The sequence below is a fragment of the Leuresthes tenuis genome, unplaced genomic scaffold, assembly GCF_036924035.1.
Source record: "Leuresthes tenuis unplaced genomic scaffold, fLeuTen1.0.hap1 SCAF_11, whole genome shotgun sequence".
NCBI classification, from domain to species: Eukaryota; Metazoa; Chordata; class Actinopteri; order Atheriniformes; family Atherinopsidae; genus Leuresthes; species Leuresthes tenuis.
This window is the reverse complement of record NW_027325365.1, coordinates 23,341,232-23,369,038: the sequence shown is the minus strand read 5'-3', so window position 1 is coordinate 23,369,038 and position 27,807 is coordinate 23,341,232. Positions and strand designations below refer to the sequence as shown.

The window sequence follows — 27,807 nt, the reverse complement described above, 5'->3', positions numbered from 1 at the left end:
TTTAAATATTGGCAGTCTTTATTTCAACAAGACTAAGAAATGTTGTTTAATATACAATTTCTCTTACAATTTAACAGCTATCTCATCTTGTTTTTTTTCCATAACATTTAGGAGATACTCTGACAGGTAAAAATCTGGTGTACTGTTAAGGCCTCTTTTAGAGACATCTAAAAAAAAAAAAAAAAACGGCTGCTCTTTATTTACACTTTTTTTTCTTTCTTTCAATTCTTTTCAGCCACTCACTCCTCAGAGAATGAGTCCTTTCTGTTCTTGTGGGCAAAAGGCAGATAGAAAGGTTCCAAAACCTTTCCAATTCAACTTCCAAGTCACGAGAGCGAGGCTGCTCTGCGGACGAAAATGAACATCCAGTAACCGGACCGTCTCCTGCCAGCCGGAAAACGCTGCTGCCCCGGCCTTCAAGCACAGACATTCACCACGGTCACCCGAAACATTTTCTCAAGACTCTCTGAAAGTTGCTTTTCTTCAACGCTCGACACAACTCTTCCAACGTGACACAAACATGTGGCACAAGCCCTTGCAAAAATGTTTGTGGAACTCAAAAGTGGGAGATTTAAGCTGGTTCACCTAGAGAATTAATACCAAATCAGGCTGCTGAAGAGCAGCGCTGCGATTGTAAATTAGGGCTTCAGTACTCTGCGCGGGTTGCATAGATGTTTCATCAAATCCTTCAGTCAGATTCTTAATATGAGCTGGAACACATTCTCGATAACCTGAAGAAAAAGTCATGTAAGATTACAATCGACCTGTCAATTTCAAAGCCAAAGTGACAAAAGGTTTCCGTTTTTAACATTTTTCTGAACATCAGCTGCTGTCCTTCTTCCAATTTTCACTAAACCATTACTGAAAAAACCTACAAATTTGATCCATGCAATAAATTACTTTGAGAAATGAGACGTTTTCAGCTGCATTGTGCATATCAAAACACGCTAGATTTGGGATTATCTGTCAATTCTAAAAGAATTTTTTTGTTTTTTTGCAAAAGACATTCAAATACAGGTATAAGTTACTGTACAAAAGCTACAAGAGGCGGCATCATTTTAGAGCTGAAATGGCCAGGTAAACGCAACTTACAGACCAGATTATCAAATCAGAAGATACTTTCTTTGTGCTTCAGGGAATCTTTGCAGACACATCATAGATCATTCATAAACATCTATTTTCTTTTTTTTCTTTCTACCATGAAAAGATGTCAAAAATGTACCAAAGATAAAAAAAAACAAAATAAAAAAAAAGGACCATGACAGGACCTCAACATTCCACCATAAGATGTCATTATGAAAACACGAGGGTGAAGATAGGAGAATCAAATGGTTCAGTCCATTTATACTGACACAGGCCGTTTAAGAGGTACATGCGTGTATTGTGGGACAGGGGTGTGTGGAAACGAAACAAAAAAAACAACACAAAACTGTGCACACTGACTAAAAGTGCCCCCTTACCTGCACGCTCTCCTTATTCGCAACTTAAAACTAGCAGTAAAATCCACTGTAGTACCAAATATATATCTTCATACCAAAAATAGCTAAAAATTACACCTCCTCAACATAAAACCCTGTATTAAAATAATCTTTTTGATTTCTCTTGATCAAAAAAACACTGTCTTTTGTTCCTCTTTGCTGTAAAAATATGAAATGGTCTCAACATCCACGTCGCCTCCTTTCCTTTTCAAACAGGTAAAACTGTATAGTCAGGTCGTCTGTGCTGAACTGAGCTTACGGTGCCAACAAGGGCATCCGAGTCTCGCCAGCTTTGCCTTCTTCTGGGGCAGTGACGGGGGGAACACCGGCCTTACATCTAACTCTATCAGACACTTTCGTCTCAACAGTACTAGCTTGCATTGGCAATGACAGTAAGCATGAGGTACGACCGCACTACTGAACTGCTTAAGCTGAAGAATTAAGTTAAAGAATCAGGAAATTAAAAGTTAGGTTGTGATAATGCTCATAAGCAGGCCTACAATACACATGTTCGGGGCCCCTATGGCTCTTGTAAAGAATGATTCAGTCTTTGGGTCAAACAAAAATACCTGTGTTGTAACCTCTCTCGCTGTATTTCTGGGAGATGAGCGGTGCTCTTCTTCGTCTCTCTAAAGCCGACTCAAAAGCTCTGGCCGACAGCAAGCTTCACAATTTCGGACTCGCTGACGTTTCGAAATGTGTACGAAAAATTCACAGTGCGCACATTCAAAATGTGCAAAACAGTCGCTATGAATTAGAAACATTCAGAGCGACGTTACACAATTTCCATTTCTAGCATTTGTTTGATCTTTGACAAATGGAAAGAAAGAACATCCTCAGAAATATGAAGACGTGTCCCAAAACAGGCACTCCCTATTCAACCAAACATCTTTCTTAACGGTTATCAATGGACAATCACTGAAGAAGGCACAAAATGAATCATGGAAATGACCAAAATAAGACAACTCGATAATGTTTGTAATGCTGCAAGCAGAGCAATAAGCAAGCTCCAAAAGAGCAACCGGAGTATAGCTTATCAGGGGGAAAAGGTGGATTTCTTATTGGTGTACAACGATGTCCTTAAAAACATACAAATAGTTAATAGTGAAGTTACTGTAATATCAAGAAGAGTCCCCCCCCCCCAACAGTCCGAGGTCCTGAAGGCAGTCTTTTTAAAGTCTCTCTGACAGTTTTCCCCTTCGTTCTATTATTCCTGGTCGATCCCTTCCTCCCCATCCCGCCAGTTTTATCTCATGTGAGCGGCGAGCAGGGCCAGGACCGGCCCGCAGAGCAACAGCGCCACGCTTCCCTGTAAGGCGACCCCAGCCGATGGATCCCTATGCACTAGCTTGACCTCGGGTTTCCCGGGGTTTGGTGGGGTTGAGAAGTAGATGTCCTGATCTGTGTTGCAAGACGGCGAGTCGCAACCGCTGCCGCTCTCCTCTTCTCCGCTGCCGCCATCATCTGTGAAACAACGTAAGGACAAGGGTTATATATAGGTGCAGCTGGGGCGTCGAGTCAGGCGAGGACATGCAGCTCGCTCAATATCCTCACCGGTTTCAAAAGTGATGTCATTGCCGCTGTGTGCCGCTTTGAGACGGCTCGTCATTTCCTTCAAAGCCGCAATCTGACTGCGAATCATAGTATCTGGTTTTGTTATGTCCACGTCCACGTCCGGGTTCGACACCTGATTGGCCAGCCCGTTGCCAATAACGACTGCCTCGTACCTATGTGGAATGAGAGCGTGTCGGTCAGTCTGTTATTTTACACTGTTACACTTTTATTTTGCATGCGATAAAATCAAAACATTTTTTTGTCTTACCTGCTTTTTGCTGTTCCATTCCAGCACTCGTCGCCTGCTGCAATCCTCTCACCTGCACACACAGTTTCTGGCAGCGTTGACCAGAACTTCTTTGCATGTTTCAGCTTCTTCTTCACTTCCCCCGTCTACACAGCACAGGAACAGAGAACACTTGAGGCAATGACACACATATATATTTCTGTTGAGCTGTGCGTTTTCATGAGATCTTACCAGTCGATCTAAACTGGTCCCAGCAGCAGTGGTGGGTCTTGCGTCTGGACTGTAAGGGCGGAAACGGCCGGTAAAAGCAGTTTCTTTCACGGAACGTGTGGAGCGGAACGCCACGCTTGGTTTAGGCATCCCACATCCTTGGAAAACCTGTGAGGAGAGCAGCAAGAATAAGTGCTCTCAGTGGAACCGAATTGTTCTCTCTCTAGTACGCTTTTGTAAAAAAAACAAACCAAACGGAAATACTAACTTTTTGTGACACTTGCATGCTGTTCTCCTGCATGTTCATGATGGCCTCTGAAATCTTGACATCGATGGGATCCATGACCGACTCAAAATTGAACGGACCTTCGAGCCTCTCAGCCAGACTCAGCATGGCGTCTGAAAACAGAAACATCACAACTTTATACTTTCAGGCATGCGCGCACCTTCTTTTTTACCCCCCCCCCTACAGTCGTTTGCGTTGTTACTAAAGGCTACCACTAGGTGGAACCATTTGCACAAAAGTGAAACACCGCAAAGAAAAGCTGCAGCACAGAGAGAAAGCAACAGAAACCAGGCAGCCTCAACAGATACCAGCATTGTCATCAGGAGTCTAGTCATGCAAGACAGATATAATACACACAGTAAAGAACAGTGGAAATGCACTCCACCCTGAATGTAATGGAACTGATCTTGGTCTGTGTTTACACAACATAAGAGCTGCATTCATTCTGAGGCCCACAACATGTACAACTTGTCCAGCCCCTCCTTCTCCCTTTACTTATACAATATACTAAAGAATGAGGGACATGTTTGAGCATACCTTTTAAACAAAAAGCATTGTTCATTTGTTATACCTGTATTTGCCAAAGGGCAATGCTTCTTTATTAAAACCCCAACTTAAAAGCTGGTTAGATTAGATGAAACAAATGATCTTCGGTGAAATACGAGGACCAAAGTGGCAAGAAGACAGAAACGGGAGGTTGTATAAATATACTTTGTTGCCAGATCAAACACATAAAGCTATAATGCTTATAAGAAGGTGGAATCACGGTCAGCTGAATTTAATAATGCCTGCAGAAGGTGTCCTTGTTCACCCGTCTGCTTACCGAGGAAGTTGTTCCATTCTGTGTCCAAGTCAGCCTGGTTAGCCAAACACCCCCGCATCACATTCAGACAGTAATTCTGGCAGGGTTTCAGGGCCACCTGGCCCGAGCAGTAGGGACAGTACAACATCTTCATGGCTGCTCGCACACAGCTGGGAGACGCACCGACCTGAAGGAGGCAGAGGACAGTTAGCAGACTGCTTCCACTGAGCCACAGCTCGCACACATCTAACACTTATTTAAACTCTGAAAAAGCTTGACCATTCCTTTTCTGAGCCAACTCCACCAAACAGCATAATCTAATCATCGATGAGTCACTTAAATGGGAAAACATGTCATACCAAAACATTCAAAGAGGTTTAGGGTTTATCAGAAACTGTATTATTAATTACAGCCAGCTTTTCCAAGAAAGACATGAAGTCATCGACATTGAAGGGAGGGATGAACAGGGAAAAACCTAACAACTGTCAGGCAGAAGACCGACTGCTTGAGTCTTTTCAGCCAAGACAAAAGCAACTTCCACATACCATAGAAACTTTATTGACCACGTCTGGCATGAGTGCGAGGCCGCGCACGAAGGTGCGAGCGGCGACAAAAGCCCGCGTCAGCTGGATGCGGAGCTTGCGAGGCACGTCGCCGAAGGGCTGGAGCTGCTCCGTGTGCCGGCTGACGCACTCCATGTAGGCGTTGCTGAACTCGTACTGAACGTTGACCAGCTGGAACATCCTCTCCAGGAGCTCGGCCCAGAAGTCCGACAGCATGGAGTCCAGGTTGACGGCGTTGCTGCCGGACAGGTAGTACCGCGTCAGGCTGGCGAAGAAGTCCTTGAAAAGCTGCGCGTTCTGCACGTACATCATGCCGTACGTTCGCACAAACATCTGGTCCAGCGAGACCTCGGCGTTTTTCAACAGCTCCCGGAAAAAGTCTGCAGAGAGAGAAGAAGGAGGTGTACAAAAGGCTGCCGCAGAGACAGAAAGACGACATTACTTTGGAAACATTTCACAACACGTGTCCACGTGGAATAGAATAGAACAGAAAAATGCTTCATTCACCCCCCCGTGAGGGAAATTCAAATTCATGATGACAAAATGTAATTTTTATGAGCACATTACCAGTCAAGTTGGTCAAATAATGGTTCCTGATGACCAGTTTATACAATTAAACTGTTGCTTTATGCTAACGCAATGAACATAAAGTACATCTAAAGGTGTTGATATATAGAACCCCCCCCCAAAAGCACCTTTGCTTTCAGACTGTGTGAACTGAAGGCACCTCTGCCATTATCCTGACATTTTGACAGTCCAAAAGAAAAAAAAACTGCTCAAAGATAAAACCTTGAAGGAATGAAAAAGGATTGCGTTGTGGAAGAGGAGGGAGCGGGAGGGTGAAAGGTGGAGCATCTCTCTGTCATGATCAGCGAGCAGTGCTGCTCCTTGCTTCGGTCGCCTCTCCATTCAGCAGAGTCCACATCAATCTGCTTTAAACTGACCACCATCAATGGCATTTTTCTGTTGTCACATTCCATTCGCTTTCCTTTCTGCCAGCTTCTCTTAGACTGTCCTTCAGAAGCATTTTCAATAGGATTACTGAATAATGCGACCCCCATCTCCTCCTCCCGTATATGGACCTGTAGCGCCACCCCCCCTCCGCTGCTTTCACTTCATCAGTTCCTTCAGAGAGCTCTCTTCACTAGAAACGGGGAACAATGACCTACTTCATCCCGAGGAATGTCCATCACCCCCCTCCGCCCCTTTACCCCCCCCCCCCCCCCCCACCTCCAATAATCCAGCCTCTTCTCCCATGGTCACCCCCTCCTTGCCCCAACTTTCTTAATCTGAACAAAATGAGAATTCCAGAGTCCCTGAAAATGTTTCACCTTAGCTTTCACACGCATGCAAGCATACCCCCCCCCCCCCCCCCACACACACACACACACACTCATCTTTTTTTTTTTCATTCATTCTTCACCTCCCCCCTCGCTGACCCTTGTGGACAAAACTTCTGTCCTCCTGCAGTATCTGTGGGTACCCACTGCGTGGCTTTGAAATGTAAAGTTCCCATGCTCTCACAGGGGGAGTCACTAAATGCTCTCTGCCATCAGTACACACACAGTCCCCAAGTAGTGCTGTCACTTCCACTTCAGACTGACACACTAAAAAGAAAAAATGAAATAGGGGAGGGGTGAGGGCGTCTTGGGGCGGGTTAAGTTGAGGGCTTTTTTAACTCTAAATCCCCACTGTGTTGCCAAGGATACCGGAAACATTGCAGCCCTTCCATTTACCTCCCCGCCATCACCGGCTTCCCTCCCCGATGGCACAAACTTGGGTGCACACAGCCAGGGGAGAGGGCACCAAGTTCCACGCTCCACTGACAGAGATTAAACCAAAAAGGGCCCACCCCCACCACTGGAATGTCATCGCAGCCGCAAGCTGAAAGTCAGTGAAAGGAGACCGAGGAGGCGAAGAGGACGAGAAAGTGGCACGAAGCATGAAGGCAACCCTCAACTTCTCCATTTCCTTCCTACAGTTTATTAGAGCGATTATGCCTATATGCTAAACAGCTAAGCCCATTAATTTGGACAAACTCACGGGTCAAAAAGGGAGCGGCGTGTGCAGGGTGTGTGAGCGGCGGCAGCTGGGGGAGGCAGCACTGAGGCTTTCTGGCCTGAGCCGAGGGGGCTGAAGTATGAGCTGCATTACACAGGCATCTTGCATTGTCATTAAAAAACAGTTTATGACATGGAGCCGTCTGCCAACAGACCAAGAAGCTGAACACTCCTTCAAGATTTTTCCATTAAAAAAGTGCTTGCGACTCAGCCAATGGTGGGAGAGAATCTGGGTGAAGGGTTACACAGAAGAGTGTGAGCTGTAGCGAAATGTAAGACATAGAAGAGAAAATTACGCCTTTAAGTAGCCGTTGTCTCCTTCCATCACACCACAGCCCCCGTTATCACTTCAGCATGCTGCAGAGAAAGGCCAACATCATGAGCAATGATCTTAGGCCCAATCCATCACTAGAACAGAGGAGCTGACCGATCTCCTCCCACTTCCTCCAGCAAGAAGCTTCCCCCTTTCACCCCCCACACCTCCCACCAGTGTCCTTATAAACTCTACTCCTCCCAATCCCAGCCCAGGCAGTAATTGCATCCTATTTGTGCCAATTAGTCCCTGGGCTTCTTTCTCCCTTTTCTTAAGGGATGGGATTCTGTCCCTCCTGCTGTTGGAACTCACTGCTTCAGATGGATGTCTCTTGTTGTGTGTGTCTGGAGGCAAAAGGGCCTTTAATCCAAGTGCTTAATTCCCAGACACAGACTTACTCTGCTGGACAGGGTCACTGCAACAGGACAGACAGGCTGAGGCCAGGACAAACACACAGTGACGAGACACAGAGAGGGGAGAACTATTTCTGGCTCCGGTCTTAATTGGCCATGACTCCTCGCTTCAGGCGCATGATGAGAGCCTGCCTAATCACATACACCACTTCCTGAGTTTGTTAGTGTGCGAGTGCATACTGTAGCGTTCCGTCTTCACGTACAGCTGCAGCTGTGTTTATACACACACGCATCCCACTCCTCCAGTTGGTTAGCAGATGCTATCATTGTCGCGGTCACTCCTTCGTAACAGTTAGCAGAAGGATAAGCGCTTCCTGTGCCAGTTTCATCAACAGCAAGTGTCTCCTTCTGTGGATCTCGATGTGACAACAGCAAATAAAAGGACAGCAACCTGAGCCTGTTACCGTATCTAGTGAGACAGTCTGCCTAATGGCCCAGGTAGAAGAGAGCACAGCAGGTCTTTGTAAAGAGATCTCACATCTAACGGGTCAGGAGACAGCAGCAACCTGCCTCAAGTCACGAGGAGGGGGGTACATGAAGGGATGTAGTGCAGGGAACACTTTCACTGTATCCTTTGGGCTGCCCCCTTTTGGCCAACAAGACAACCTCACAGTTTGGGCTTTGTCAAGTTCTCTATGACTTTTACACGACAAACCTGTTAAGAGACTGTTTTAACAACAATTTGGTACAGATCTTACATTGACGGTTTACATCAGCAAAGATGGAAGATCAACAATACTTTTGTCATCATGTGCATTGAGTAAATGTCACAAGAACAACCAGTTAAAGCTTTTACAACTATGCAAAACAGTGGAGGAAATAGTCTAGACCTTTGCAAATCTGGTATCAGTTCCTCAAAATCAACTGAGAACATCTTTTAGCCACATTTTCTCCTCAAATCAGAAGAAATGATACAGTGAGACATCCAACAGTGATTTTTTTCTAAATCAAAATGAACATTTAAAACAGACGCAGAATGCTCATGGCAGCTGCTCATGAGCATTTTCCAGAATTTGATGACATTTTATTGATTAAAACCGGTAATTGATGAATTACTTGATGAGGAAAACAGCCTTTAAGCATTTTCCCACAAAGTTCCAGATGAGCTGCGTGAGAAGACTTCTAAAGATGGTGGAGGACCAAGCACAGGCGTAGGCGCGCACCTTAGAGAGAGCCACGGAGAGGAACACGAACCAAACAGCGGTCCGACGGGCAAAGATGGAGGATTCTGAGAACGAGGCATGAGATGGGGACAAGGAGTAGAAACAGAAGAGAAGAAGAGGGGTGGAACGGCCAGAGCAGCCACTGCATTCCGACACGTCACATTCCTCTTAACATCTGGCTGCAATACACAAGCTCCCCGTTTCCGACTATCCCTTGCTGCCTTTCACAGACGCATAAGATCTGAGGGTCTCTGACCCGCAAATGCACAGAAACGTATGTGCACACAGCAATGTGCCAAACTATGCACGTATCCTCCCTTAACAAGCAAAATTCCAACATCTTTAAGATCTGATGCTTTCTCTCTTCCCCCGTCAGTCCACTGGGACCCTCATCTCCTCTCAGTCTTATCAAGCCTCTGTGCAGTGCTGCAGAGGGGGTACGGTTGGGTGGCTGAGGATATTGAAAGCTGCCCCGCTTCCTCTGTGAGTCAGCACTGTTGCATGTTCCCATGCGCCCCCCGTCCTCGGCGGGGGAAACCCGATCCCAATATTTACAGGCGTACACACATGGGCTCACACACAGAGGAACAGGAAGTACAGAGAAGACAAAATCTGAAGATGTGTGTGGTCCGTCTGGAAGCCAGCGTGGAGGGGGACCAAGCTGCAAAGGGCAGAGGGGTGTATGCTAAGGCAGGGGCGAAGACGCTGAGAGACAGGTGGAGACTGACTGTCTCCGCTTTGAGCAGTGCACTGGCAGGTGGGGGCGTCCGTCAAAACTTGTGCAACACAAGTGCTGCGTCGGGGAACGATGGCACAGTGTAGTCTGAGAAGTAGCTGGAGTGTGTGTGTTTGTGCAAGCGTGTTTGCTTACTGTCAAAGTGGTCGTGCCTCTGTTTGAAGGTGGATTGTAAGTTGGTGCTAAGTCTGGACACGGGAGCTTTGATCTCGGTGTGGCTCTGCTGGCTCAGCTTCTCCTCCATCTCCACCGTGCAGCACGTGAAACCCTGCGGACACACTTTGAGGGCGGCTCCTGGAAGAGACGAGAGGCACACAGGTCCAGAGTTAGTTCAAGTCAGTTATTTTTTCCAATAAACAGATGAGCTTGCAACCTCTAGAGGTGACGTACATCATTTTCACCCCATTTTTGTGGATATTTATACCGCTATCATTTATTTTCTGGGATGAGACATTTGAACCGTTAAATAAGAGCTTCACCCTCCACCAAAACAAATGCCCATTAGCTGTTAAAACCTCCTTCACTGCACTGAACTGCAACACTCATCTCTGAGCAGTCTTAAGCTGACCACTTTACGCAGCCTCGCTCTTATCCTGGCACTCCTCTGTCTTGATTGATAGTTCAGCGCTGAAGCTTTTTCTGAGTGCCGCGTCCTTCTAAAACACCGTTTTTCCTAAGAGGAGAGGATTAACTTTTCACCCACTTCACAGGTGAGACGGCTGTCTTCAGTCTCGGGCAGATTAGCGCAGGTACACATGAAAACCATCCGTGGCTTTGCGTCCACACCAGGCAGATAAAGACCACTGGATAATGATTTTGAAATGACTCTTGGAGCACGGTCAAACAAACTGAAAGTCATGCTGAGCTGAAAATGGCAAATGCAAACGTATGATTTCCTAACATGACCCTAAGGTCGTGGAGTGTCAAGTGATCAGTTCTTCAAAAAACAAACAACCTTATTCTGGTTTGGAACTTGGCTGTGACCCGTTAGGAGCACACGCTGATATGTTCCAACCCAAATACTTGAGTATGAAATGGTGGTGAACTGAGCTAAAAACTCAACGCTGCGCTTTTACACCGTCGCAGCCTTAATACGGTCTTTGATAGAAACGGACACTGTCAACTTTGTCAAAAGCTTAACGTTCAATTAAAGGCAGGGTCATGGGAGGACGAATGAAACGTCGCAGCTGCAATAATGTTTTGTTTTAAACATGGCTGTTGGAATCTGGGAGAACACAGGGATCCTTTCATTGCATCTCAGCACCAACAGTCTGTTTAGTTTTCCCCACCAGCTTGTGCTCACCGACTGTGTGCACGAACACGTACCTTCCACTTGAAGTTTTGACATTACCTGGCCCGAGTCCTTGCATTTCAACCTTAAAGAAATACCAGATTTGTTTTGATCAAGTTTTCTCATTTTCAGATTCATCGCACATTTAGCTCAAACTCAAAAATCCCAAATTTCAAACCCGAGTCTGGCTGCAGGTTCTCACATCAAAGTTGGACTTTTAAAATCTTTTCCATCTCCTGGTTTATGAATTAAAAAACGTTTCTGTACGTAAAAATTGGGAGGTAGAAAAGTTGAAAATGCTCCACATGTCAGAAAAACTGTGATGCCACTGCTCCAGCCTTAATAAACTCAGTGGAGTTACAGGCACTTGCTACTTCTGTTGAACTTTGAAAATCAATTTCACTGTCATTTAGCTTAAGGCCGTTAAAGCCAGCTGGATATTATTCAGTATCAAACTAGGGGCTTTTTACATTTTCTTCCCTGCTTTTTGCAATGTTTAATGTGTTGCCACAACAAACCAACGGTGCGGATTTGATCCTCTGCGACATTGTGTCTGTTTACATTCTTTTTTTGCGTATGTAATGGAAAGCGCACGTCAAAATTTAATTAGATTTTACACGTCTATCTCTGCACAGATACAACAAACACTGACATGTGGGAAAACCCAGCACATATGGCACTGATGGCGCAGTGGCTGTCAAACAGAGTAACGGAGCACCGCGTGGTCAGAGAACTTTCCAGCAAGTCCGAAACATTGCAAAAACTAATTCGACTGCAGGGTCAGAAGTGATTCAGCAATACAATCATCTAAACAGGGCACCAGGGGGAGGGATGCACTCTGGCGCCATAAACTGGACCCCTCTGTCTGGGATCAAGTCCAAATTAGCCTCAAGACACTCTTTCTCTCTCAATCCTTTCCTCAAACTCATCTCTCCGCTTTCAGCCATCGCCGTTCCGACTCCAACCCCTCGTGCACGTACACGCACACATACCCGGGCGCAGTTGGCAGCCCCTACCTAAACATATTCACGCATCACATCGCTGCTCGACACATGGCTCTTTGTGCGCGCATGATTGGAGGCACACGTACACAAGCTGAACTTATAGGTGAAACAGCCAACCCGGCCTCTCTCCTCCAGCAGGGCCCCCTGCTTGCCCACAGCAAAGGCATACAATCAAAAGGGGCTATATCCATGTGGAAAACAGCCGTAGTTACCAAAGTACACAAACAAGTGAGATGGTCAATATTTCACAGGAATGTCTGTACAAATGTCACATTGTTAGCTCAAAGGATTAGGTCTCAGAAAACTGAGGATTCTTAGCTAATGCATACTTTGTGAAAACATTCTGGCCGCCAAGTTCTCAAAGCACTGCGAGAAAAAACGTCTGCTGGAACAACAAGAGTGAAAAATTAACAACAGGTCTCATAGAACAACAACAAAAAACACCCCGGCCGACATGTTTCAGCTTCGCTGTTTCAAAGAGAAGCCGTCAGTCAGTGCATCGGTGATTTTTCTCAGTGCGACTGGTAAACTGACTCTCACAAAGAGGCTTTGTTTTTTTGGGCCTATCAACCCTTCGGTTTCCCAAGTAATTTAAGATGTAATAAGACAAAGTGCCGCTGCATTGTTCTGGTGTCACTTAGAAGAGGAAAACTGCCATTTATGGTGGTCCAAACAAGAGAGCGGCATCTTGTAAACAAACATGTGACTGTGTGTCATGGTATTCGTCTGCTCTGTGCTGCCTCTCTGCCTTCCTTTGTGGGGAGACCACCATCCCCTTTAAATGGCTCATAAAATAAGTCACTTCCCTTTGACATTGTCCTGCCTCTCAAACTCTGTTCTCAGAGGAAGGATGATGGGGGAGGTGAAAACGCCTCACAGACAAAAACCAGATTAGACACCTCACCACCCCCTCTGCCTGCCATCATGTGCCCCTGAACCAGACAGACCTCAAAGTGTCCCCCCACCTCCGCCACCACCCTGCAGGCTTAACCAGCAAGGTCAGGGGTTAACAGCAACTCCTCTGAGAGAGGTTGTGTCCTCTGACCCCCTCCCCCTGTCCCACAGCCAGCACATCCACTACAAACAGTAATTCGTGCCCCAATCACTCCCAATAATAGCCCACCAAAACACATACCAAAGAACACCCCCCCACCACCACTTGACAAGCCAGCAATTAAGAGCCGTAAAACTGGAAAACACATGCAAAAAATATAAATAGGAATGCTTAGCCGGCACACACTCCAATCGGAAGTCATAAAAGTCCATCATGGATTATTTCTGTAACCCTCTCAACTAAAACTGCAAAGAGAGCTGTGAAGGAAGCCCTAGGGCACCATTTACCTTCATCTGTCACTATCTCACAATAAGAGTTTAAAAGCAGTCATCAGCATTACCAATTCATGTCAAACTGTAACGTAACGTATGCAGCTCTTTGTGCATCAATCCCAGAGCAACGCAGGTCATGTGATACGGGGGCAATTTCTTTCCAAAACATGAAAAATGTGGCTCTGAGACACCTGTGAAAACTCCACAAACATCTTCAGCAGCGTGAAATATTCAAAGCAACTTCCATGAATATAAATGTTGAATATTAATTGGCATATCAGACTCCCTGTTCTAACTTGTAAAGGAGAGCGCTGCCAGTCTACAGAGCATTACGCACACTGCTGTAAATTTGCACGCCCTAGAGCCATAACATTCAGCTCCTGCTCCTCACCTCTGTCTAGGGTGTAATTATCCTGGGGGGGTTAAAGGATTGGTGCCATTTGTTGGGTAACTTTCTTTTTTTTTCTTCCTGCTCCACATCCTGTCATGCACAATCACATGAGCTGAAGCTGCAAAGTTGTTGCTTTTTGAGGTGTGAGGTTTTCATGAGCAAGACGTCTGTTCCAGACATAATAAATCATCCGCTCTTTTTTCTTCTTCTTTCATTTTAACAAAGTAAAGGGGCGTGAGGCGAAGCCAGAGCTGAGAGGAGGAATGAAAAATGAGAACGATCGGCCTCACGTTTAATTTCCAAAAAACCAATGATACTGCCTTTTTGAACTCAAGCATCTTGTTAAATTCTCTCCTGTTACGACACGTTGTCAAATCAGCCTTCTTGGTCTCTCCCCCCTTCATCTGTAAAAAAAAGCCACAGTTGTGGTTTCTCTCTAAAAGTTAAAATATGAATTCCTCAGACACATTACTCACTCAAAAACGTCATTCATCCTTTTTGGAAAATCTTTCTTAATTTGTTTTCCAGTCAGTAATTTCAAGTTCCAAACAACTCTGATAACACAGCCATCAGTATAAGAAGCAAATAAATGAATAAATCAAAAACCTGAAATCAACCAAGTCAAAATGTTGCACTTCAGAAAGCAGACGTGCTGTTTAAACGCCGGCTGTGTCATCTTGGAATTCACCCCCTCACACGTTTATTGACAACAATGGAATGCAGGTTTTAAAAGGCTCCGTATTTGTGCTGGATTTAGAAAGAAGTGACCCTGCATGAGATCAGACAATCTGGGGGGTTCTAAAAATAAAATGTTTTAAAAAGTTTTTAAACCACAAGCACCCGATGTTACACTGCAAATCTTCACAACCCCTTTACAAAGTAGGTGAGCTAACTTAAGAGCTGGCTTTTTATTTACAACATGAAGGAGTATGTGGGGGAGTTCTAAACATTCATGGCCTGCAGCCTCTCGCTCCAAGCCATCGTGACGACGACATCAGCGCCATAACAAGTGATTCTGACAGATACTGTGGGTCACAATCACATTCAAAAACAGAACGTCTTAAAATAACCTTTAAAGGTTAAGATGAATGCGTACAGTCACATGCTCATACATTCAGGTTCCGTACACTCCGGAGAACATGGGTTTATTCTGAGGGACGGCAGAAAATGTTCGACAACATCTCGCTGTAAACGGAAACTATCATCACAGAGTCCGCTCTATCATGTGGAGATAATCAGGGCGGGGCAATAATTCCACCTACTCTTCCTACACTTCAGCTGCTTTCAGAAGTAGAGTAATGACAAGTTTACGGCAGTTCTGACGACAGTGATGCAAAAGTCAATCTGTCTTCATAGCAACTAACTTGATTATGAAATACTTAGACCCTTAAATAAACTATTTCCCTTTTCAGTACAAATCTATCATCCTGTATGTAAAAACCAGCCTTCTATAAACCACGGTAACTTGAACCATGTGGACACTGAACTTTAATGAGTGCTATCTGAAGTATCAGTTAGGTCAGCTGTCATAAAGCTAACCAAACAACGAGGCAACAGCTCTGACATCTGAAAGCCCCTCAACCTTACACCGTGTAGAACAGATATTTGTCATGAAACTCGTGAAAAACATCCAGTCGGCTGACCCGAGAGCGGCCGTTCCTCACACGATTAATCCCGACCCCGATGTTGATACGAGCCACGGTTCATCATCAACTGCAAGTGTCAGAGGTTAATGCAGAGCGACAATCACGCCGACTATCTGTAACGCCCATAAATAATAGGATCTGCGCCGGGGAGGAAACCCCTAAGTAGTGGTGAGTTCGGAAAACACGAGCGCTGCTTATGACATGAGAGATTTATGCCACTTAGAACAATGCTCACAATCCCTTTATGAGGCAGGAAGCTCTGGTTCAGAGGAGTACTCTCTGGAGTGAATATTTTGAGCTAAACAGCCAGCCACAAGGCTTTTCTGGGTAAAATGATGTTTCCTTAAATAAATCAGGATTTAAAAATATGTTCTGCAACGCAGCTGCTAAAAGACCAAATTGCCAAAATCTGCGTGTCGGTGTGGTATGAAGAGAAAGAAAAGGTGTCATTAAAATCTCTCCTGCATCATATAGTAAAATGTTAATGAGTGCTAGATCTTTCACATTTTGTGAATTCCTTGCTAAAAAGGCAGTTCATTTAGCAAACAGTACACATACTGGGATCCATAAATCTGAGCCCTCTGCCACCAGAGTCCATTTCTGATTACTAAACCAGTCGGGGCCTCAGGCCAATTAAAACTCTTCATTTGTGAAATTCCAAAACGCCGTCATCCATGAACATTTACCCAGAAGCCCCTGGGGAGATTCCACAACATTGCCCTGGCCTCTCGCTTCGTCTGTTTCCCCTCTCTCGTTCTAGACCGGCATCTCCGGCTTTGTCTCCCCACACAAAAGCTCCCTGCCTACACCACTTCCCAGGTCACTGCTTTGTCAGGGCTTCAGCTCGCTCCTGCACTTCCCCGACTACATTCAACAAGTCAGAAACCAAATTCCAGCCTCTGCTCTGGGGGTTCCTCCTTACGTTCACCTGCTGGACAATATACACACAGTCCCACGGGTCGGTGTTAGAATCCCTCGCCGTTTTATACTTAATGGCATAATTGTGAGTCAGCTGTTTCAACATCACTTGACCGGGTTCAGGAGTTTGTGGACAAAACCTCAACAATGACAAGAGACTACTTCCCTGAGCATTAGGGAGCCTTAGAATATCAAAATGTTTGAAGATCTAGTCCAATGACAGCAGTGAGGTCCAGCAGGGGTTATGAAATACAAAGAAACAGTGAAAACAAACAAACAAAAAAAAAAGGGGGTCAGATTTCCAACACTTTCAACTGTTCTGTCTCTACCCTCGAGCCAAGAGGGAGCTTGAAGCCATGATTCATGTTAACATGGTTATGTGGCATTCATACTTCAAACAGAAGTGGTTTCTTTCAGGACATGATTGAGTTTTGGCAACTGCCACAGCAGGCTCCGCATAAACTTTGTGCGACTTGTTTAACTTCCTCCTGGCAAATAAATCAACCACCGATGATTGGCTCACTCAGAGAGGCCTCATCAACTGATTGATTTTTTGATGCTGCTATCTGTGTCGAGTCAAGCAGAAAGACCAGATTCACACAGAAGGGGGGGGGGCGCAAATCGCTCCCAAGTAAACCAAGAGACTCTCCTTTCAACCATCATTTCCCTCAACCACAGGCGCTGATTCACGTCAACAACTAATCTGATCTCTCAACCTCTCTGCATCTTTCTCTCAGGTTATGTGCCTTTTTGATGGGCTGCAATTTTGTGCATGACTTGCTTTTATGACACCTTGATGCTTTCTGTGCGTGTGTGTGTGTGTGTGTGTGTGTGCGTTTGGGTTAACAAAATGTTAGTGGAAGAAAGCGATGTTGTTGTGTTTAAGATTTGCAAAGACAGGCTGAGATTTTGCAGACAAACGGAGAGAACAAGTTACAGCACAGCGTGATTATCACAAGAGAAGGGGGGGCAACAAAAGACCTTCCTGGCTTGTCCCTCTACACCAGCCCTCCATCTTTCCACTGACTCATGGCACACAAATGAAAACAGACTTTAAAGGAGAAGATGAAAAACACTCTTTACTTAAGGCCAAGTGCTTTACCATGGGACCCTGCACAAACACTGTGGAGCTGTCAGTGAAACAGACTACTGTTGAGCTTACAAACAGGTCCTCTTTAAAATGTGCTTCACACGCTGCATGCGGCCAATGCAATAGAATATCAAAGTAAGCTTACAACTGTTTGGGGCCTTGTTGTATGCATTGTGCAAATTACACTCCCTCCTCTACCTACACACAGAAAATCTATCATTCCTCTGAGAAATATCGCTTTTGGAAGGCTTAACTTGCAACCAGCATGCGTCATCGCTGCAAGCAAAAGCCAACAAGCCACTCCTAAGGACAGGGGGCTCTCTGACAATGTTTATAACAGACCTCCAAAAAACAGCTGAAGTCCACCAGATGTTGAGGCAGGACGAGGCCTGGCAAAGCCCCCCCAGGCAGAATGAGGTCAGGTACAAGATCAAATTTCTGGAAGCTCAAAGCTACAAAAGGGCAACAAAGCTTCTGATATACCTGTTGGGCCTTACGAAACTGGACACCAGCAGAGGCGGTGGGAAGAGAACCACTCATCGCCGCCTGTCAAAGGGACGAGAAAGCCTAAACCTTACGGTACAATGGCCTAATGGGCCTCAGTCATGGATGGCTCAGTCTGTTCCTGATGATGTGCACTCAATGTGTCGATAAATCAAAGCTACTTGCCATTCCAATGACTCACAACATTTCGAGCCGTAGAGCAGAGTCCTGCATTCCCACATAACGACTAATTTTTACTGCCTCCAAAAAACACACTGATCTAATGATTTGCAGCTTTGGAGCCATCGCTGAACAAAGTATTCAATCCTTTCATGTGTGCTTTTTTCCCCCCCTCTCCTCGTTTATCGGCCGGCAGCCAGCAGGCTGCCTGCCGCCGTTTCCTTCATGTTTTCAATCCGAGTTCTGATGACCTGCTTTTAACACATGGCATCTGCTTCACAAAGCTATGCGAAGCAGCTAAAGATCTGACTGCTGCACCCCCCCCATTTCACAGAGAATTGGGGTTTCGATCACACACACAATATAATTTATATGAAAATAAATCTAAGAGCAATCAGCACACAGAGGGATTGGGTAAATATTAGGAAACCCATTAAGTTAACTGCAGTTTAGAAATGCAAGCTAAGTGAATGACTGCCATGTCAGTGGGAGTCTTGATGCAGGCCTTGGGAGTAATTAGCAGGGATTACAGCTTCTCTGGCCAGCACCCAGCACTGAGGTTGCAGCCCAAACGCCCAGCCGAGTCCCTGGCTTCGCTCCCTTGCTGCTCTCCCCAACCACACAGGCCCTCTGACAAGTCACAAATCCTGACGATGAACATAACTATCAACATGGACATCAAGCTCAATGCGGCGTCATAGGAAATCAATTAACCCCGGTCAATTTACATCGATATTATGACAACACTCTCCCGACTGGCAGCTCCGTGGTGAGATGACTTCAGCGAGTGAGTGGAGCCTCGCTGTGTTGGGGCGAAGGGGTTCACGCTCCACCCCTGCAGTCTGGGATCAGAGCCGGCAGCCCTTTGCCACGCTCCTCACAGCTGGCTGAGTGACACCAGCACCGAGGTGATCGACACAAAAGGGACCAACGGCAGCTCAAATATCACAAGTGCAAAAAAGAATAAATTACACCACCTCGCTTAGGAGAATTCCAGCAGTCGGAGTTTAATATCGGCGCTGGGCTTAAGCTGCTGAGCGGGAAACTTGAGCGGTGTCATATCGTGATTATTCTTTCCTGATATAGAGCATGTTTCTGGAAATGGGAAAAACAAAAAGGATAAAAAGACGAGCAGACAACAGCTCGGTGGGGCTGATGAAGCAGGGCAGGAGAGTGCCAGTAAAGCACTTGAGAGTGTTAAACAAAAAAGACGAGTAATGGAACAAAACCTCCCAGAGGAGCTGGTAGGGAGAGAACAGCAGGAGGAGAAAATGAACTGGTGTGTCATTTGGGACAGATGGAAGAAAAACAGACGGGTGACTTTTAAGAGCGTGCAATCTGTTAACAAGGAATTTCCCTTCTCTTTCACTCAAAATAAGGAAAACCTCAAAGCCAGATCAGGATTTCTTACGGTTTGCATCAGGCAAAGACATAAATTGAGTCAAGTTAAAGCGTGGCCACTAATGCCTAAAATGTACAGTGAGGCCCACGGGTAAAAACTTTGGACGGGCACGCCCGCTCAGAGGGATGACTAAGAAGAGCAGGCTGTACAGTGCAAATATGCCCCGACTCTGTGTGACACACACAGGATCACTCCCCGGGCCTGGCCTACTTCTTCTGCTGGAGATCCAGTTTGACCCAGCAGCCAAACTCATTCCTGTCAGTCAAATCCCCTCTTTCTCTGCACGCCTCAGTCAGCCCCTCCAGCACTCTCTTTGTTGCCGTGTGTTCCCAGCTCCGGGACTCCCGTGTGCAGGTCTTGGTGGTCCGGTGTGGAATGTTGTGAGGAGGGGGGGGACGCAGGCGAGCCTAAAAGGGGGTGCTCAATTGTTCCTATACAGAGAATCTACCCCCCACTGATCTGTCGCTCACTTGTCCTTTTTTTGGAGGGGGGGGGGGGACGACAGACCATAGCAAAGGATGTAAAGTGACAGAATAACGGACATTCAGCCGACACACACACACACAGCTATTGAATTGATGCAACACTCAGAGCATACTAAATGAGTCTAAGAGAGAAACTTAACATTCCGCTGTTGTTGAGGACTGTTTCTCAAAGACTAAACAAGGCCTGGGATGGCTAAATCACTTCCATGCCACTAAAGAACCAGCTAGTTGTACTACCACCCCTGTACTTATTTGTTCTGTGCTCAGCCTTATTTTGTGAATGCTGCGATAAGTTGGTTTGCTTTGGGGCGGGGATAAAGCAGGACGGGATGCAGCGACAGCTCCTGATCTCAGAGCTGCCACACTGTGATAGCAGGAAACAGATAAGAGCGGGCAGGCACGTGTAGCTGCGCTCGCTTCCTTCTCTGACCACATCTGGCCACTCAAAGCCACAGCGAGGCTCCCTCTGGTTCACAAGACCAACGTCACTTATAGAAGGACGAGATCAGCAGAAACCACATTATCATCACTGAGGAGAAACTCAAGCCAAATGCTCAGCCTCTGAATCACCATCAAGGACTTAAGCCTGCATGAATCAGATGTATATTGACAGTGTGGTCGTGGAGCCCTGCGCTTTCATCCTCAGGTAACGGACAGCAGGCAAACAAAAGCCGAGGTCAGCGATGTGATTCTGGAACGCCAAAATACAAAACCACACATTTTCACAAACTACCCTAAAGCAGCTCAGGAGAGGTGTTGAACTGTTGCATGACAAGAAGCTGGACAGATCCTGCTCATCACTCAGGAATGTTATCAAAGATTAGCATTCCTCCTTTGGCTTTAGTGCTTTTTAATATCTAAAGCAACACACATCTTCTTGTTAAATAAATCACTGATATTAATGTTTATGCAACTTATTCCTCTGGGGAAGAGACTACTTTGTACCAAGAGGAACTTTTGATTACACACACACACGCGCACACACACCAACACCGTTCCACTACTGTAATAAATGACTACACGTACACAAAGTAAATACCTAATCCAAAATGTGGGTTTGTAACAATCCTTGGAAATTCCTTATAACAAGTGTGAGTCAGAGTCGCAGGAATTAATTTTCCGATGGATGTAACCACACCTTTGTGAAACTAAAGACTTTTAAATCAGTTTGAATCAGTTTGACCCCTCCATAAAGAGAAAAAACAAACAATCAAAAACAATTTGGGCTTTTATATCATATGATGCTATATATATGTGTGTATTTGTTTTTAACATACTCTTACTAATTAAGAATAAAACAAAAGGAACCGTGCTTCATCTTTTCAGATTACAGAAGAGAGATCTCACAGCCAAACCAATTTGCTTGCATGTGGCACGGAACAAAAAACGTCTCAAATGTCTGCAAGATTCCCTTTGTACTTCTTGCTGAGATGACCCAGCATGTGAATACGGCGGGTTAAACTCCAGAGGATTTACAGCGATTGCATCTGCTGCTTCACACTCATTTCTCCATTCACATTCAGCACGTCCCAGCATTCATGGCAGTGCCATTAACCCTAAAACAGTCATTATTACAGATAGTTATGGAGCCTCGTCTGTCATTCTTGACATGCTGTAAACAAATACTCTGAGAACCCACAGCATTTCCATGTTCTGCTTCCTGTTTTGCTCCATCCAAGCATCACACCTGAGTAATTACAGTTATTCACAGTCAGAATTATAGTTATATAATTGATTACAGTTGTGAGAACACAAGTCCAGAGGTGAATCTCTCGCTGTGCAATGCATGTGCGAGCAGAAAAGAAAAAACTAAATCCAGACCCAATGCTCCTCGCATCCTCCAGAACTTCTGTGGTGTTACAGAGTAAAAAAAAAAAGCTTTGGAGGTTTAAGTTTGCAAAGGCAGCAATCTTGAGCTTCAGACTTCATCTCAAAGTGCAGCACCAGAGACATGATTAATGATAGAACATATGACATTTTATGGGTTGACCTTGAGTATTCAGTAAGACCCTTGGCTGGTGGTTATTTGTTAATCATTAACAGAGTCAGTAAACTGGGCAACAGCCACTCAAATGTCGATCTTTGGACTTTTTCTAAACTCTGGCAGACGGCATGCTCTGCTCTGCTCTTATCTTATCAGCACAATAGGTCAACGTGTAATTTCCCAAACTGTTATGATGCAGGGAAAGCTGCCGTTGACCTAAGAGGGGAAAAGATTTCCCACAATGTGAGACTGCAGAATGTCTCCAGCTCACCAACAGGCCAACGCGTTGAGGTCATGCACGCTTTGAGTTTCAGGCATAATGCAGCGGACTGATCATGAACAGGGATGATACACGTGCTGAAGGAAGAGGAAAAACGACCCTCTTGTCTTTGATCTCCGTGATTGTTCCATACCTGAAGCATGACATCGAGCCTGGCTGCCAAAGCTACCCCCCCCCCCACCCCCCGCCTTGAATTGAAGCATCTACCTCTGCAATAAGTAACCTTTAACATGGCAGAAACCAGCCTGCTCAGAAATAACTGCACATACTCACAGTATCAATTAAAACTATAAAGAAAAACACACACTATCAGCAGATAGAGTTGAATAGTAAAACTATCATTTACATACTTTATTCGTTTCCAACATTTTTTTGAATCTGTCATCATCATGACTGTTGGTATATGTCCTTTCCCATCTATGTGAAGTATTTAACCACAGGGCCCAAACAAATCAACCTCCCAATAGACAAGAAACCTGGAAGCGGGGTCTTGAACCAGTTCCATGAGAGTGGTAAACGACTGATATCATGGGATAAGCGAGGAATTTACCGACCGAGCCTGCTCTTCTTCCGCATCACTTCATTCTGTCTGAGCGATCACAGTTTCCATTTCACTTTTGCTGGATTAAAACCTCTTTATTGAATCTCAAGTCTGGCCTCAGATGAGCCTGTGAGTAATTTCAACAGTAACAAACATTCTTATCTCCGTCCTGCCAACAATAACACAAGATGTTTGCGGTTGGAAGTGCAATTTTTGGAATCCCACGTCTCCAATACGACTCATGCTTCGCTAATTTGATTGATGATGTATGTACCAAGAGGGGATAAACATTTCAAAAACTTAAATGTGTTGAGACTGAAAAGAAAGGGTGCATCAGTTTGAGCTAATCTTGGTGGGAATATTGTGGTTGAATCCTAACTGAATTAGGAAGATCCAGAGTTTAGCCAAAGTAAATCTCGTGACGTAATTTCTACCCGACAACTTAAAACATTTTGGGAGCATGTATTTGGTGACCCCCCACCCCCACCCCCCCAATACTCATTAATGACAGTAGGCCATGTTTTCCTTTTTCTATGGATCAATTATCTCAGTGTCTATCAATGACAAAGAGCCGCTCATTGAGGCTGGCCATGCCTAAAGCCCAGACACACACCAGGAATCTGTTGTAAGGGAAAGCCACTTGTGTGTATAGCACACAAACCTGAACAAAAACACCACTTTCATTCACATGCGTCTTTCAAAACCCAGAACAGCCATACGATTAAATCTGACCTACGCAGACTTGTTTGGGTGCTTTCAATGACATCAGACATCACACACACACGGTTTTTATGTGAAATGCCAAAAATTAAGATCTCCGTCTCTTTTTAGTTACATTTACCTCAAACTCCATTGAGCCATAGCAATTTTGACAAAAAAAAAAAAAAGCAGCACGAACATCCTGTTATATATGCAAATAAAAGCTCAGCACACATGGGAGAACACAGAAGTTGCTCACAGTTGAGAACGAAAATATTCTAAGGTGAGAAAGTATGCGAGGAAGAGGAGTAATTGGGCTTTCAGTTATGGCAAAATGACAATTAAGTTAATTATATGCCTTAAAATCACAGGGGGGGTAATATCAGTGGCCATGCTTGAGTGACTATAATCTTAAACAGCAATGTCATGCTGAAGCAACTTCAATACTGGCAACCAATCTGCAACGGATGTAGGGGTCTGAATGTGTACTGTACATTAATTCTAACCACTATCAGGAATTAAAAGGAAATGTGAGGAGGTTGGGGGTGGGGGGGGGGGGGGGGTAAGTAAGCAGGGCACAGTGGAATTCCAACCCACCCCCCTACCTCTGCTCCTCCTCAAGCCTTTACTGTAAGAACCCCCTCCTACCCAAGTTTCCATTACTTGGCTTGGACTCATGATTGGCCTCATTGATTTACCCTGCGGTTCCTCTGATTATTAACATATCGGCTTCTTCGTTGGTGCGCTATGGCCTGTCACATGCTCCACCCCCGCGGGGAGATGTGCGTGTTCATCGCACACAGGAACAGGCTTAAAAACCACAAAGTAAGACCAAACCAGAGAGAAAAAGAGAGAGGAGAGAAGTCCATAAGCCCTGTTCACAATGCGCAGGAATGTTTACTAAATCACAGCCGGCTGCCAGCACTTCACAGCCATAGGAGCCTCTGCTGAGGAAGCCTGGAAATAAACACTGAACTGGCTTCATTCAGTGGAGGGACTCAGATGGAGTGTCGATTATGCCTACTTATTGTTTTGAATTACCTACAAGTATTTCCTAAATGGAGAGCATGTTTACCCAAAGGAGCAGTGAAGTGTTGCCAGCAGCACATACTGAATGCGTCCCAAGATGACTTAGCATGCTGGAAAATTAGAACAAGCAGCACACCTGTGTGACCAACTACGTCTCCACGCTGACTTAAAGGAGCACAAAATGTCCACACGCCGAGGTGACAGCTGAATTGTTGCAGTTCTGCGTGTCAAGAGCTCGAAACCTCACAACATTTAAGGCTGAAAAACATGCTACAGGTTGGTCGCGACCAGGGCAAAAAAAAAGGATTCATTCGCAGTTTCTGGCTCACAATGGGACCTCAAAAGCCGAGAGCAACCGTTTTACTGACTTCAATTCAGCCCCTTCTCCATGCTAACTTTGCTAGCTTAAAATGTAAAGAAAAAAGTGTGTTGTTGGGGGGGGCTTAAGACCACCGGTAAACCTCTACAGGAGTCCTGGGCGGGTGGGGGGTCCCCGGTCCCTACTTTAAGACCATCTGCCCTTTAAGGTAAAAACAGGCCAAGACTTTAGAAAACTCACCGTTGGTTCCTTTGTGTGGGACATCGTTAACGTTGAAGCCTTTGGAGCTGTAAGCCGCGCGCACTTCGTTGCAGTTGTTCAACTTTTGCTCAGCAGTCCCCGACGCAGACAACACGACCAGCGTGCAAACAACACACAGCGCCAGAAGCGTCTTCATTTCGCTCGCGTTGAGGAGGGGGAAAAATGACAAGGAGAAGAAAAAAAGAAAAGGAAGAAGTTGCGAAAGCAGGAGCACAGTCGCTCAGGTGTGCGCGTGAAAACTGGGACAGAGTTTATGCGACTCCCACGCCGAGTTTCCTCATGGAGACGCGCTGATTTTTCTTCAGCTCAACAGATACTTCATTCACAGCAGCTCTGAGGCCAGCTCTACCACAACTCTGAGCGGAGGAAGGGGGGAAAAAAGCCCCAAAAAAACCCACCAAAAATAACTAAACCCTGCTCAAATGCCGTCCGTTTAAAAGCTAAAGATGCGTCTAATTAAATATCGAGTACCAGACCCCATAGAAAAAATACAACATGCGGGGGAGAAAAAACAGGTTTTTGAGCTGTTGTTCTTAACGCGTAAAACTTTTTTTTTCCTCTCTCAAAGTACAGGCAACAATCACAGTCACACTCCTGCTTCACAGCTTCGACGAAAGGGTAAACCACGGGGGGATAGCGGACTGCAGAAAGTTGCCGGAGGGGGGTAAAAAGTTGGATTTTCTTCTGTCTTCTTTTCTTCTCAGGTTTTCTTTCCCAATTTCAAGACACCGTGGTTTCTGTAGCACCGGACTCAGGGCTGTTCGCTCGTCTAACTGGGATCCAGATGCGGGTAGAAAGCCCTGGTGAACACCCAGGATTGAGTGCAAGTTCCGGGGACAAAGACCTGGAGATCAGGAACACCAGGGGTGGAGCATGGAGCAGGGACTTCCAGTCCTGGATCTTTGGCTCTCTGCTGAGTCTAGACAAGAAGCGACCGGTCTTGAAAATCAGGACTGGAGCACAGGGTGGAGCTATATTGTGGCATAACACGAGGCCTTGACTTATAATGAGCCCACATGACATCAAGAAAAGAAACATTTCGCCAAACCTAAGTCTTCAAAATCACAAATCTCTTTCACTGCACCCCCCCTGCCTGCCCTGGGGCTGACTTATCTGTTTTTATTGTTGATGAGGAGATAAGGCCAGATAAAAACCCTTTGAAGCAGACAGACTTTCCTGATGTTTCTTTCACAGCTTTAACATATAATAAGTGAAACAATTAGTGGCAATAAACCTATTTTCCTTCTGCTTTGCTAATTTACCCCATGGAACCAAACTGAGGCCCCTTGTGAGTCCCCGGGGTAAACAAGAACTAACTATACATTACAGCGTAATTAGCCAAAAGGGAGGAATTGTTTTGGATGTAAAATGGTCATCTTTTTATTACTAAATGGCGAAGAGCACATCGTCGCTGGTTTAAAACCCGATGAATGAAATCTTACAAGTGGTTTAGTGGCCACAGAGTCAAAAATGTACAGGTCTGTTACTTACGCAAACACAGGTCAACCTGAGCCCTGTTAGTAATGGAGCAGATGTGTTTCTAATCTGCAGCTGTCTGTCATATAGCACATCCGAGGTTGTAAAGTTCTGTAAACAGTCGGCTGGGAGAGCAGTCGAGATGTGGACAGGGATTAGAGTCGAATCAGCAGAAGATGACTACAACACGGCCAAATTCCTACATTTCAGCCACACGAAACAGGATGATGGGTTGGGATTTTTTTTCTTTTTTGGGCAAATCTCTAGAGTATCTCGTCACCGTAACGAGAACTTGAAATGATGCAAATTCTGCTAAAAATCCGATCTTTTTTGCATTTCGACATAACTGCTGTCATGCATCTCTCAGACTGTGACCTTTGCCCTACTTGCAGCATAAAAAAACCCAAACATTTGAGTTAATTTTTCCACATAAGTTAAATCAATAACGTGTCCAAATCTAACTATGGGACTTTTAAGTCACCATAATCCCAGGCCTCCAGCCTCCTCACTTTTAATCACAATCTTCATTCTGAATTAGAAGATGCGCAAGTGATTATTAACAATGCCGCGTTCTGATCCCTTCATCTAAAAATGATATATTCATATTCATAACAAGACTTTTACCCCCCTGCGTTTAAACATGCCTGGGCTTGTGGGGTGCTCCTGTGTTTGTGTGTGTGTGCGCACACATGTCCGTTGGTCTGGGGGGTAGCAGCACTCAGCAAAATGACATTCCTCCTTTTGTGTCCACATTCCTGAGGCGGCTCCATTCATTCTGTGTGACTGCTGGCTGCTGCAGGGGAAGCCAGAGGTTGCTGAGGAGCAGGAGGAGGATGCTGGAGCTGTGCGCATGGGAGAGCGTGGGCCCGGTGCGCCTCTCAATAGACCCACAATGGGTAAGAAAATGGTCTAGTGCCATGGTAATTAGACATGAATGAGCTTTGAACGACATGACATGTCTCAGGCTTTTCCCCCTGGTAAAGGAATTTCAACATCCAGCTTGGTAAAAAAATTAGACTGGACTGGGGAGCCCATACACACCCAAGCACCTGAATTACATGGTTATTTGAATTTATATGGACTGTTTGATGAGCCTTCTAACTCCCAAAGTTACTCCAACTCAAATACCTTTTTGTGACCGAAATGGTGCTGAAATACATATTCATAGGAGAAAATG

At 45.3% G+C, this 27,807-nt stretch overlaps 1 protein-coding gene across 1 annotated transcript; it reads right to left on the bottom strand.

Moving 5' to 3' along the window:
* gpc4 (glypican 4) lies at nt 1-26,048 on the bottom strand. The gene is made up of 9 exons (XM_072396161.1): nt 25,134-26,048; nt 9,961-10,119; nt 5,123-5,520; nt 4,599-4,764; nt 3,758-3,888; nt 3,511-3,657; nt 3,301-3,425; nt 3,033-3,205; nt 1-2,942 (listed from the first exon to the last, which is right to left on the bottom strand). The coding sequence occupies exons 1-9, from the start codon at nt 25,288-25,290 to the stop codon at nt 2,725-2,727; spliced, it is 1,674 nt and encodes a 557-aa protein (XP_072252262.1). The 5' UTR covers nt 25,291-26,048; the 3' UTR covers nt 1-2,724.
* Nucleotides 26,049-27,807: the final 1,759 nt, after the last annotated feature.